Here is a 15,176-nt window from a genome sequence, read left to right as displayed (position 1 = left end):
CATTTGTTAACAATATATTAGTTTGTATAGATAAATATTTTGTCAAAATGAACATGTATATATAATTATTGTATAACAAGAAATTTGTCCCTATTGCAGCAGTGCATGCGTTACAATACACGCACCTTCTCACCTGACCAGGCCAGGTAACTCAGATATCAGAACAGGTAAAACCATTACGGCGACAAAGACTTGACAGCTGATCATGATGGGGATGTCATGCGCTGTACGTCACCAAAGTATGTGCGTGTGACGGCGTTTGTGAGAGGTAAGGAGAACATTCCCCATTGAATCTCTGTCTTAACATCAACTAGCACTCTAACTCTACCGGAGTCGTAAACGGGAACACAAACATCTAATTCAGGGACACAACAAAACGGACTATATGGTCATTGATGGCAGGTGGGTGAGAATTTTAATTTTTCGGATACTGTTTGTTTTTGCTTTTCTTTGTATTTTATATTTTAATTTCAGAGGAAAATAACATATCTATATAACTGTTTTTTCCGATAATGGACATACGCATATCTAAACTATATTTGTGATTCCGGATGGTGTTCGATCCTGTCTTGGATTTAGGTTTTGGACATTTGAAGTTACAATGTGATAATGATTGCTTACTTTACGGAACTTTTAGAGCGGGGATTCCATGCGACTTTTGTTCTTTCTAAATCTTTATTTGTGACATTACTATATAAGAGAGATGAAGTTAAAATGAATTTCACATGAACGACTTACACGGAATAATGGACTTTTCTCCTCATGATCAAGGCAATACAAGAAAAAGCAAATCAGTAATACAGGACACATGGATTTTCATTATCAGTTCTGGGATGATTGCACTCGTCAGTATGGAATACGATTGTGTGTATTATAACTCGTGACGCTTTCGAACAACATGGTCAACGCCCCGGTGACATACAGACATCGTGGATAGTGTATATTAATAATTTTCCAGTAATATATTCAGCTTTCATATTCAAAGTGATGAATTGTCTCATACTGTATATAATGATAATTAAAACAATCGGTTTTTCAAAAGAAGAACAAAGAGTCTCTGTAGGCTAAGGAATATTCGGAATACGAAATGGGAACAGAGGTTCTAACGACTGTGCGCTATTAGATATAAATATATTAAAGACATATAATTATCATGTCCCTTTTTATCTAACAGTAAGGCGGTGTAATTGAAGATATTTCAATAATTATAGACAGATTTTAGAATAATAATTATGTTTTATTCCAAAGTGAAATACAGGGAACTAGAATACGGAATGATGGTTCTTCTTTGTAAACTATAACCTCTATTTTACTGTTATATTGTATTTATAGACAAAGGGTGTTGATTGAGGTAACGTGCTTAAATCGTTAAATCACAATAAGCAATATTTTAAAAACGGGGTAAAATGTGTCATAAAGGAGTTGAAAAGTTACTCTTTTTGTATCTAGATTGTATATATACTATACTATATTATGATAATATATTATCTATTCCATTTGAACCGATAAGGCAGTGGTGATGGAGGCGATACAGAACCGGATACAAATTAATAGTAAATTAAAAACGAACAGAAAAATGTAAAAACCTAGTTAAGAAATCATTTATAAAAAGATAAAGGAAGTATTCCTATAGAACTACGCATATTTGTCGAATAAGAGAAGTGTCGTAGCTGGATTTTATCTACGACTGTCTTACTCAATGGCCAACAGTTATGGTCATTTGTATGTGTATTGAAGTAGTCAGTCAGATTTATGGCACCTGTACAGTGATATGTCAATTCTAGGAACAAATGGTCAAATCTTACCTTGGACATAATCACTAGGCCAGGTAAAAAGTCGGAACTATATCGCGGCGGTGTGTAGACATATTTTATATGCCCCGAGACCAATGGTCATCTACTGTCTATTTACTATGCACAAATGTGTAAATCATGACTTACATTTATTGTAAATACCAGTCATTACGTCACGCATGTAAGCTAGCCTCTACATATCGGTATGTGACCTTAGCTGACCTCTGTATGGACATTCCCTAGCAGATGTGTCTTTGGTGATTTGATGGGTACCAAAGTGTACAGTAACGTAAAGAAAGCCTTTTGTCCAGAACAAGATAGACATTTTTTGAATATTTATTTCGATTACTGCCTCACATAATCAATATTTGTAAATTCATTACAGATACACATTATCACTATACGCTTTATATTTGTGTTACTTCCATTCATCAATGGAGTTTCTGTTTAATTACCATACCGATGTAACTGTACAATATGTTTGTTTTTTTGAAATATTACTACACATTGACTTGTTTAATCATTTATATACGGAAGATTGCGATAGGTTAACTATATTATGTGTTTGCTAAAGATGGAAACTTCACAGCGCGAATTTGTCTGCAGAAAAAAAAACCTTTTACATAACAAGTAACTAAATGCGAAGGATATTTAACGATATCAGGAATATTTTATTATACGAAAAAAGCTGACTGTCATGTATGACCCCTGGTGTTAAAGTAAAAGACACGGAGTGATTGATGGACTGTCACCTATAGGTTTGATAGAATGGCTTACACTGCATATAAATGATTAAATTTAGCAGCAAAAGCTTAATTGGGGCCGATATAATCGATATAACCATCATCAACACATGTACAGAGGCATGATATTCTATTTGTCATGGGGTTCGTTTACATCGATTTTAACATTTTAACGTTCGCGAAATTTAAAATCGTGCAGATAAATTCTTCACATGTCACTGTCTTATGGCCTATACTGACACATTTACAAAAGTCAATTACGTTTTGCATAAAGGTTTTACACCAAGAACAGTCGTCAATGAATTAATTTGTGCGGATTTCTGTCAATCAATGTATGCACGTGTCCACACTTAGAATTCATGGGAGCATTGCAGTGATGTAAAAAAAATATGGATGATTTTATCCTAAAAATATCATTGACAAAAACTTCTACATTCAAATCTATATTTTCATGGATGATTTGTTAATATCTGGGCATCACGACTTTTTATCGTGAATACAAACTAATTCAGAATCATATGTGATTGTAATGAGTTTAAAATATTTCAGTGTTAAATCCCAGTCCGGCTGTGTTTATCATACTGATATGTTTATCATGTTACATTTCCATTAAGATTTGCTTTCATTGTTCCATCCATTAACCTTATTATACTTTTTAATTGTATTCCACATTACTTGCTCAAAGATCGTGTGTGTTAATGCCATACCGCTCGGGGTTAATGTAAATTTAGTCTATTATACAATACAACCTTCATTATCTAGTTAAAAAACCAGAATGAAAAAACAATAAAACATATAATATGTGTCATTGAATTTAGAATGTAAGTGAAAGCCTCTAACCTTTAAGAATTTCTAATTTATGCTATTGAAACTGTCTATAGTAGTCAAATCCGCACAGTGCCAAATTATTCCAAATCAAATTATACCTGTACGCCTATTGTGCATTAGAAACGCATTTCCTTCTTTCGCTTTGATTGACTTACTCTGTACATCGGTTTGAAAGAGGTCAAGTCCAAATGACCTACACATAACGCTCTACTGCGGTCCTGAGTGACAGACGTAGAACCACCTAGTGTTTTGTGTAGATCAATTCACAATGAAAGACCGATTTTCTATTAACATAATGTATATCTTAACACATTATAAAACTAGACTTGAAATATATAGGTTATTTATGACTCGGTCTACAAATAGGTTAATTCTATCATATATAATCACCCTCTCTCTATTTGCTGGTCTACCTAATTTAATGGCTGTTTGATTACATATGCGGAAGGTTTTCCTGCCAGGTCGAACCATCCTAAACCGCATCACGACTTATCCATTGTTTTATACAATAACCTATCACGTATCTGAATGAACAAATCTGTGTTCTTCCGCATGGTTATTGCGACACTGTTATAGTGACAGTTATTACTGAAATTAGTGGTTAATTGCGGAAATAATACTTGTTCTTGCGATTGTCCCTTTTCTACATTCGAAGCGGCACAATAATTAAATGTAGAAATGAAATACCATTCGTGATGAATATAATTGCATTATCATTAACTAATATTAAAATGAAGATACATCATGTAAATATTGTAAGATTGAATTTAGAGTATATAATTGTATATACGTATAGGATTACGAGTAATTGATGTTTGATGGTGGTATTTATCTCTGATTAGTTTAACCTCACAATACTAAGCTGCCTCGAAATGTTACCACAAGCCGAAAACCTCTGGATTGAAAGTTTGAAACCCAGTTGCCAGGTACTGGCCATTGTTCGGTGCTTTTGCCCCAGGTGCGTTTCTCCACTTGCTGAACTTGCCAGTCCTTAAAATGCCAATGGCTGTTAATATGGCGGAAACCAATCAGATCAAAACCAAAGCGTAATGCTCATCAAACAAACTTAAAAACAAACATTTACAACATGATTATATATATTAAAAGAGGTCATCGACATCTATCGGCTGAGCGTCATAGACAAACAAATAAATGTCGAGTGTGTTTGAGGAATAAATACTAACCTACAAGTCAGGTTTGTGGTTTGGACAGACTAGGGATTGTCAGATACGGCCCGGTATTATTGTCCCCAACCTTCACTAGCAGTCATTACCTTAGCCTGATGCTTTACACATGTTTTCCTTTTATAGTACCTGTGCATATGTAAACAGAAAACAACGTCCAAGACGGTGCCACCCTTGTTTTGACGTCAACAATATATGCTATTAAGTACATATCTTATCTGATGCAAGGTGTAAACAATTACAGCGAACTCCCAAAGCATAAAACGTCAACTTAAACTCGTATGGTAATACATGTAAATAAAAGGAAAAATACGAAACTAAAGTTATGAAAACGTATACAGTGTATCATATAAAGCATTTTGTTGTTTGTTTGTTTGTTTCATATGTGCTTGTTTGTGTTTTGTTGAATTTGTTGCCGTTTTGTCTATTTTTCTTATTTATTATTTTGTAATATTCTACAAAATATAATTATGTGGTGTACATAATCGGTAATTAATCAATCGATACGATTGAAAAAGCAGGTATTAAGTGTTCTATAATAACTCTGGAATGTGTGTGTATGTAAATGTCAGGAAGGACACTACATGTGGCTAAGTGTGAATGGACAATTAGACACATTACTGGTCTTTGAGGGTGCGACTACCAATGGTGGTACACAGAAGGGTGTGTGTAAAAGTGGGGTGTTTTCACTGTTTTGTAAAATATTACAAAAATGCGCATAGGAAGAATAGACAAATTGAAAATAAAAAAAAAAAATACAACAACAGCAAACAAAAAAGATTTATTTTATTATACTGTATATGTTTTCCAAACTTTCAGTTTCCGTTTCGTACTTTTCATTTTACATGTTGATGAACTGCTTTAGTTTAAATTGAAACATTTCTTAAGAGGTTAATGTAAAACGCCAAAACAGTACTTTAATTATTATGCTGTTGACATTCTTATATATATGTAATTGTTTAGTGCCGCTCGGACCCCGAATCTATTGTCTTAATTGTGTGTGAAAATATATGCGCCCGCCATATAGTGAATGGTGGCTACTGTTACCATTTTACATGCTAATGTTGCGTAAGACAAATAGATGAATTTTATATTACAAGTTGTTGTTTACAAAACAGATTTCAAATACATAAGATTGTGCTATGTAATCAAATTAAGAAATCTTGTCACGTTTTCAACGCTGACATATACATTTACATAATCAACCTTGTTGTTGTTTACAGTAGGTGTATTTCCTGTAGCTTCCCTTCCTCTAGTTAGAGTGTACAGACTGTTTTCTCATACCTTGTATTTGTTTATCCCGTTATATTTACTGTGTCGTATGATGCTTTATTATAAAGCCTTATTCTACTACTAAGTAGTACTTCTAAGTACTAAAAAACAATAATTACCCATCACAGAATTACTTTACAATACATACTTTTGCCAAGAGCCAAGAAAAAGATGACGCCGATATACGAAAGTTTCAATATCGTTAAAATGACGTAATTCCGGTGAATGTGACGTCACTTTTTAGCGGGACTGAATGACGTTTCATTCACCTGAAAGTTAAAGTTAGAAAAGGTTTCGTTAGAAGTGGAACAAGTTCACGTGATTGTATTGACGGATAAAGCATTTCGTATTGACGGATAAAGCACAAGTTTATCCGGCAGTAGTTATCGGTCAGAATGTAGGACAGTTGCATGATAAAGGAATATTCTACCCTAGGGATCCCGGAATATTGTAAAACCCTCGGCAAGCCTCGCGTATAATTATATTTTCTGACCCTTGGGTAGAATATTTCTATCTTTTATATCTACATATGAAAAAGTAGTATAATATCAATCATGAATTGACATTATTTCAGTTGGAACCTCTCATTGATAAAGGTGTTAACACCAAGAATTATATGCCATGTTCAGAAATGGTATATCAAGCAAAGTTGTGTTTTTACATATATGGATATAGTTTATCATTGCTTATTAGAACGACACAGGCATCAAGGGATGATCAAAAACTTTCAGAATAAAATTAGAAATTATGTTGCAAATGAGACCGATGAATTATGGCTATAGAATATTATACACTTAATTAATGGTTATATGAAAAATAAAACAATTTTTTTTTACATTGTTCCATTTAGAAATGACAAAAAATTAAAACAATTTTGGGATGTACTAAAGATCATCATGCATAACAAATAAATCAGAATGCTTTAAATAGGATCCATCATTAAAATCTAAAAGTAAAAAAAAACCAGCATTATGTATAACCTCACTTCATGTGGGTTGGATGTGTGAGGTCGAAACGTTTAAACAAATAGATATACCAGTCATGATATCAAAGTGTGATTTTTGCTGATATCACGTTTCTTTCGTTTGAAATCATCTGTCAAAATGATATTAAACATAAATAATACAAACAAAAAAGTGTATTTCAGTGCCTTCTTGTGCAAAAACAATAGAAAGTAAGGAAAAAATACAATTGAACATTGTTTCACATAATTGTTATACACTGGTAAGCAAATGTGTAAATAAGCAAATGTAAAACCACAACAGATTTGTATTATAAGATCAAAGAGATATGATTGACAGTTTTATGCTATGATTTAAGTTTTTATGCTAATTCTCTAGATATATTATATATTTTAGACACTTCTGGTATCATCTGAGATAAAAACCGTTTGCTCTAAATGGCAAAATTACCACCAGGCCTGTGTTGTCAGCATGTTTTGATTTTTAACTGTATTAAATGGTTACGGAAATGAACATGCGTAGGAATATGTTGATAGCATGAATGTGTTGATACTATTATGGCTATAACGTATGCTAGAGAGCTAAATCCCTTGCGGATAGGTATCCATTTTGTCGTCATTATCCTGTTTATGAAAATCACGTCATTTTCTCTGATAGGAATGAAGTTAAGCTCGCAAACAAATCGCATTTTAATCAAAACCAACCACAAGGGCAAGTAACTCTGATATTCAAATACGAAAGACGACGTAATAGGTATTCTATAATGCTAACTTAAGATATATACTTATATGTGTATGCAGCTTATTTGAATAATACTTCATTCACAGTGACATTCACAGCGAGCGTTCGGGGGCGGGCGAGTTCGCAATACACCATTAAGTTTATTTCTTATTCTGTACACACCAATCCGGTCGTGCCTATAATTAGTAATCAATCATGTGATCATATATTTAGGTAAAAAAGTGACACATTATGTGGTATTAAATCTACAATAAATTTGTCAGAAAAAGGAATTATTTTTGCGGAACACTCATCATTATTGAAATATAGATGTTATAGCTTTAACAGAATGGGATATATATATAATTACGTTACGCATTAAACATAAGAGGGAGTAGTTGTTAAATAAAAAATAGACTGAGGAGGATATTTTAAAACTACATTGATGACTTACTTTACAATATGGATCTTTCAAACTATTCGATGTTCAATTCATTTTAGTGGTTTCACAGATTAAGTTGGCTTCAGCGGTGAAATGGTTAAGGCTTTCAGCATTCTATAATTTCACCTTTTTCACGGTTTAAGTATTCGAGACCTCAATCTGACAAGAGGGGGTGTATTAATTCCCTTTGGTCTTGGAACACGACAATTTACCTTTATATTTACGGCATCTGGTTCTTATATAAAAAATACATGGGTGTTACACTGGCGTAAAACAAAGTAATTCAAACTTGCTTGTAACAAACATTTCATTAGATAATTCAATCTTGCTTGTAACAAACATTTCATTAGCTAAACACCATGTTACCTTCTCATCACGTCAAAATGAATGACACCGTTTGAAACGTCGTAACAGTGCATTAATTTCATTAAGTCCCTTAAGAATCTTGGAGTTGTACTGATTTATAATGAATAAGGATTGACTTACTTCGCGATTTATCTAGAGTATCTTCTGATTCTTGTATCTTAGCTCGATATAGTTTTTTTATATTCAAATCAATCCTTGAAAATATTTTAAACTTTCTATTCTAAAAAGTTGTGACCATTGTTACCCTTTAGTTGGATGTTTACTTTTACCATGTCGACAATTTTCTGACTGTTTATGAGATAAGATATTTAGCATATAAAAGTATTACTTTATTACAATTTATATTTGAATATGTACACGATATTTCATATCATACATTATGCCAACATGATGTTTTTTTATCAGATGGATTATGCGTAGGCTAGAGTTCTGATATCAAATGCAACTTTTATGTTTCAACTTGTATAAACCACCCAGTAGGACAATCAAAGGTCATATTTCATGAATACATACATGTGTTATAACGCATAATACCATGTGTTTATGTATAATTCGTTTAATGCTAATAACATATTAACTCATTTGTGTTTGAACTTGAAATATAAGATTCCATAATTAGTTCTCATTATTGTGTTATATTTAACACTTTTATATTGTCTTTTGCATATGGTTAAAAAATAACAATAGTGTACTATTGCAAAGCAGTGAAGTAATAGATTCTACATAAAGTCTGGCTGATATGGAGCGAGACGTCGTACTTGAAAGGCAACATTATTTCCTGTAGAAAACCTCGGCTGTCAAACAAATAGACGCACAATCTTGAATGTAACAAAACATTGCAACAGACATATGGACTTTAGTAACGCATCATATCATTTACATATTGAGACATCACTTTCATATAATAATCAACATGGTCAATATACTACAATCCAGTTTATAATTCCCGCGAGATATTGACGTTTATATTGATATAATCACTCATCAGGACAGATTAATACGCCGTTTTATTAACCTTAAGATATAAAATACTAACCGATGACAAAGACTATTATATTTCGTATTAACATCTTATTTATAGACAACAAGATACGAATATGTTATCGTACTTGGTATATAACAGGTAAAAAAGATTAATTTAACATACAAAAAGATAATGAAGTTGAATCGGTTGCTTATTATTTAATATACTAAAATATACCTAAAATGTCAACTTGTAGAGCTTATTTTTTTGCTTAGAATCAAATACCGTATAGCCGATTATTTACGCAGGTAAATAATTTTCTCGATTGAAGATAAAAGCAAGAACATTAAATTTAAGCTGTTTTGTATTATAGCGAATATTGTTTTCAGAGATTATATAACTGATACGTTTTTCAATATTTCAAGAACCAAATCTTTGTTATTATAGCACTGTACGGCAAAATCGTGACACTATCATAGTTTGTAAAAGACTGTAAGCAAAAGAAAGTGCAGTAAATCTTTGCAACTTTTATAGAAATGAAAAATAGCATAAGTAATGTATTTCCGCCCGTACTATTCAATACTATACAATTAATATCAAAATTCAGTTATCGTTACTCATTCATTAAAGAATCACTTTGAATTTATAAAGTGAATACTCATATAGAAATCTGCATAAATATTGTAAATCAATCATTTTTCTCTTCACATTTGAAATGCTCGCGTTTTGAAAATTTTAATTGCGTTCAGGTGAGCCAGCCAATTACTAGTCAGCGGAAGACTTAATTGTAAAGTTTCCGTGTAAATATATGCGACGTTAACGTTTGCATGCTTTTTAAACAAAAATGCGAAGATAAATGTGTATTTGTCCGTACAAATCCTTACACATATCATTTAGCAATACATATCAAAGAAAAACAACACTAAGAATAAAAAAAACAATAAACGAAATAAATATATTTACGACCAGGTAGAAGTAAGGATGTTCATGATATAAATACAAGTCATTATGTATGTTTTATTATCAAGTTTATTGCGTAAGCCTTTGTTAAAAGACTAACCTAATTGATAGTACAGAAAGTTGAAAGTTAAATTTGAAAAGATTGATGATTATTTCTATGACATATAACACCTCCACTATAAACAGACTACCAATGTCTTTCTTTGATGTGCTGAATTTTATTTTATGTATACACATGTAAGATGTCAAATTTCAATTACATAGCCTTTGTGTTCCAGACTTTAGCTTATAGGTCTTTGTGTAACAGTAATATATATATTTATATAGAGTTGACAGCACCATAGTTCACATAGCTGGACAGGAACAGCGTATGGTTGTAATTTATGACTTGAAATGTGATTCGTATTGTTCATTTGAATTTTTATCCTAGAAATTAAATTTTGTCTCCAAATTCTAAAGAAAGGGTAAGAAATGTTAATCAATTACATGAGTAAGAAATGTACTGTGCGTGTCAGCGTTTTAAAGCATATCATTCATCTATCTTTACATTATACTATGATTAGTTATTTTTGTGGAGTCAACACCTGAAAATGATAATACATGTTTTCGCTAGAGAGATATTACAGGAAACGCGTATAAGCTATCTTTTACTCAACGACCTTTTATTCTAAGTAATTAATTTAAGCAAGTTATATCGTTGTTGTAATAGATTATCAATCATTTGTGGCTAGGTGTACTTCCTACTTTGTTTTGTGACGTAACTATCCACGTCATCACCCACATCACACACCATATGCTCATTCACCGTTATGGTTATTGGTTAAGGAGTCAGACATAATACTATTAGTCTACTACAATGCATCAGACTACTTATGTCTTTTGCGATAACGCCGAAAATGTGACGTACCATTTGTTGTCGATATAGAAATGGCGCGTCATTAATGATTCAATTACCTCCAATACTGCCTATATATTCCATTTCCTGATAATGTATGTAGTTATAGAAAATGTGCATTTCAAGGAACGTAAGTCGAATGCAATTTTGTTAACGACTTTAAAACGTAAGGCATGTGTTTAATTGATTATATTCACTTTAAATGTTAAAGCCATATACCGCTTGAATTGCTATGTGCATTATAGGTCTCTGTATTAATGTCACGTGTTTGCCCAATATGTCCTAAAAGTTCAATAATGTATCAACTATTATGATTGTGACTATGTATTGATCTTATGAATTAAATGAGGAACATCTTTCCAATATACTAATAACAAATTAATAATTTATTAAACCACTTCTTTTAGTCTCCTAATTACAATAACACGTTTTCAGTGATTTGAAAACATATTACGTCGCTTTTACATACTGTTGTTTATACTAAAGGCAATTCTGATAGTGTGTATCTAAAATAAAAAAAATGGACAAAAGTAACCAGATTCTGGTTTTATGGTTTTATAAGCTGCCGGGAATTTAAAGCCATCTCCTAAATTACGTCATATATGGTTAGTTCAGACCAAAGTAGTCCATCAATACTCACCTTAAGTATGACCCTCCCTTCCCCATCTTTAAATATACGTAAGACATCATACAAGGTGGGACTGAAACCATAAAAAACTCATCCCTGATTTCCTTAAAATATTATTAATGTATCGTCTTTTACTTTCAGTATTTACCAATATAAGATAGCAAAATGCTTTCACGAAACATATGAGTACCATCACTTCTTAAGTGATAAGTTAATCAGTTCAATACGTTTGGTAGCACCAGGTAATGTATCTGAAGCAGACAACTGCTAAGTTTGATGTCATATTTAACTCTCAATATTTATCTACAAGTGCTCAAGTGAAATAGTAATTATTCACCTCAAGTCTTGTTACATGTACATTGGTTTTGCGTTAGTGTTATAAATCTTTTTATATGGAAAGTGAAATATTCATATTACTAATAATTGATGTATGTTTTAAACTTACAACTTTTCATTTTTTATTTGTTTCAGAATGGCCCCAAATTATGGATTATTACTAGTGTTGTTAAGTTTTTTCGTGAGTACGTGCTTTGGACAATCTCTAATTCTACCAAAAGGTCGCTATGACGACACACTCAGAGGACTATGTCGAGACAACGACGCTTATGCAAAAGTCCCATGGGACTGTCAAGCTTATGTCCAATGTAAATCTTCGCCTGGAAGTAGGGAAATATTTCTCCAGAGGTGTCCCGCTTCACTGGAGTTTAACATGAAACACAAGACGTGTGGGTGGCCAGAATCATCGTGTCCACCACTTAAAGGTAAGCTTTACGGCATACATAATTATCAAGTCTTTCTATTTCGCTAGGGTTTTAATATTTTGCTGAAATTGAAGACTAGTCATATCCACATGAAATGTGATGTGAACTTTTGATTGATGAACACAGGTATTCATAATTTATGGAATTTTATCATTATTTTAGAAAGTTATAAAATATGAAAAAAAAACATAATGAAAACAATGACAAATCGAAGCAGAAATATAGAATGTCACTAACCTCGATATATTTCAATTACGGTAAAATTACTGTTTAACATTGTCAGCTCACAAGCATAGTTTAACTTTCTTAAAGTGCACCCTGTCTATTATGATGACGACTTGTATTCATATAAAAGCATTCGTACTTTAATTTTACTGTAATTAAGTTACATGTAGCTCTCTTAAAATTATTTTTTACATATATATTCTCGATTGTTCCGTGATTCATTATATACGTTTTATATAGGATTAATAATGATGTACTGAAGGACATAGCAGTATCTATGGTCTGCATGGTAATCTTCACTCTTTGTGTTATTTAACCCATGTTGAAAGAGAAATGCCGTCTATTTTTACAATCCTTTGAATATGCAATTAATTCCCTATAAAAACCGCACTTTAACAGTGATGTCCACAACAAAAGTACAAAAATGTAGCACAAGAATTATTAGATTATACTATTTACCTAGCACACTAAGGTAAACATGTTCATTACAAAAACAATTAAAAATATCTTTCTTTTTTATTCGATTAAATAATTATACAGTCATTGTTCCGATATTGTTTTGTAGCAACTGAAAAAAGTAGATTCATATGTATTGTTCTACGGTTTTTAAAGATAGTTGTGTTCGTCGGGATACAATCGTCATTAATTCTTGTAAATGTAAATGTCGGATTTTAACATCTGTAGTTGACCATTTAAAAGTCTTAAGTTCGTATGGGCAAAAGTGACACTACATACGTAGCACATCCAGATATTTTCATTTTACAATATAAGATACAAAAATAGACGCTAAATACAGACTACTAGAAGTGGTCGCCCTGCAGAGAGCCAAGCTCTGTACACAGTGTTGCTATATATGGAAGTGTATATTCTCACGACAGTGAAATGTACTTGTGATGGTAGTGGACCGATGTATCTGTGACATGGTACGGACAGTCCTACCAGGGTCATTAGCCACATTAGTGATATCACATTGTGATCCACACAACCCTGCTGTTAGGGCTATTTTATGACCAATGATACACGCTGTCATATGCCTGTGAATTACTCGACTGAAGTCTGCGTAAGACTTGTTATATAAAAAAAACTGCCCGATAAACTTGAAATAACCTTATAGTTTTCAAAGGTGACAAAAATGAAATTACACGTGCATTATTCTTATAACTTCAAAATAATTAACAATCTAACTAAATTTATGTACAGGAAAAAATTCTGTAGTAAAATAATTGCAGGTATTTTTATGTGTTGTCGTTGAAGTCGTCTAATGATTATTGAGAGGACCTGTCAATCAATCATCACACGTCTTTCTGTTGTTATAATGTGTATTTGCTTGTTCTACTTTCTGTCGTTCTTCGTCCGATCAATGCATTTAACCATGGTATGTTATGGCCACATAAGGAAAACATGAAGAACAGAAAATTACAATCAAAATGTTTGTGTGTAATCAAAAACTATTGTGTTTACCTAATTGACATCGGGGAATGAAAAAAGTCTTGATAATGACAACGTTTTACACAGCATACCTGTATCATACATAATATCTTAATATCAATATTAAATGAGGATAAATGGAGGTGATTTGTCCACTTTAGTTTTCTGTATTTCATTTCAATTTAATACATATTTTATTAAATAGAAAAATTAAGGATTTAGACAAAATATATTATACTTATATAATTATGTCTTCTATAGAATTATAATATGGCATGCTAGTTAATAGACGTTTTTTACGTTAGCTGTTGAAGTCTATCAAATGTATTCTAAAAAGAAATATATTTAAAATGTTTAGGTGTTAACGTGAACAGAATTAATATTTAAAAATTACAACACCGTATTGTCTATTATACAGTAATTATACCACGATTGAAATCAGCCATGTTCTGTATGGTGAACGCATCAATCATTCATTTTTTCTCTTCAATCAATGCCAAATCGATTCACGAACAGAAGCAGTTAAGGTATGTCACATTTCCATACGCGCTGTCTGATACTGCCACGTGTTTACGGGGTCGGCGAGTTAATGTAAACCGCTGGTCTGACAGAGGCCTGTTAACCTACGCCGTTAGAACGCTAATTACACAGACTTATATAGATACATGGCGTTATCTATTGCCATAGGGCAATAGTAGTCATACACGAGTAGTGCTTCGTATTTGGTTTTGTATTACAATTTAATGCATTGTTCTGTGTATAAGGATAAATTGAAATAATCTTGTTCGGTTAGTGTTGCTAAGTATTTTCATTGCTTAAAAAGTAATAAAACTGACGTTGCTGCTTATAACGTCGCTTCTGATTGGCTAATGCAACGACGTAATGATTTTGTAGCGCGATTGGACTGGGTCGATCATTACGGGTTCGAATCCCGGTCTGGCCGCTACATTTTCTCCTCTCCTGTTACAATTTCATAGAAAAAGTGATCCTCAATGGATTTGAAAT

At 32.3% G+C, this 15,176-nt stretch overlaps 2 protein-coding genes across 2 annotated transcripts in view; one reads left to right on the top strand and one right to left on the bottom strand.

The window, feature by feature from the left end:
* The window catches only part of LOC138307314 (lymphotoxin-alpha-like), a 55,401-nt gene extending 50,784 nt beyond the window's left edge, over positions 1-4,617 (bottom strand). The window contains exon 1 of the mRNA XM_069247986.1: positions 4,549-4,617. The gene's annotated coding sequence lies outside the window, so the exon portion shown is untranslated. The remainder of the gene's footprint in view (positions 1-4,548) is intronic.
* LOC138307312 (uncharacterized) overlaps positions 183-15,176 on the top strand; it is a 41,305-nt gene continuing 26,311 nt past the window's right edge. The window contains 2 exon segments of the mRNA XM_069247983.1: positions 183-402; positions 12,229-12,518. Of these exon segments, the coding sequence (XP_069104084.1) occupies positions 386-402; positions 12,229-12,518 (307 nt within the window). The 5' untranslated portion in view covers positions 183-385.

This window comes from Argopecten irradians, chromosome 14, assembly GCF_041381155.1.
Source record: "Argopecten irradians isolate NY chromosome 14, Ai_NY, whole genome shotgun sequence".
NCBI classification, from domain to species: domain Eukaryota; kingdom Metazoa; phylum Mollusca; class Bivalvia; order Pectinida; family Pectinidae; genus Argopecten; species Argopecten irradians.
The sequence above is the reverse complement of the archived record's forward strand: the minus strand, read 5'-3'. Positions and strand labels throughout refer to the sequence as shown.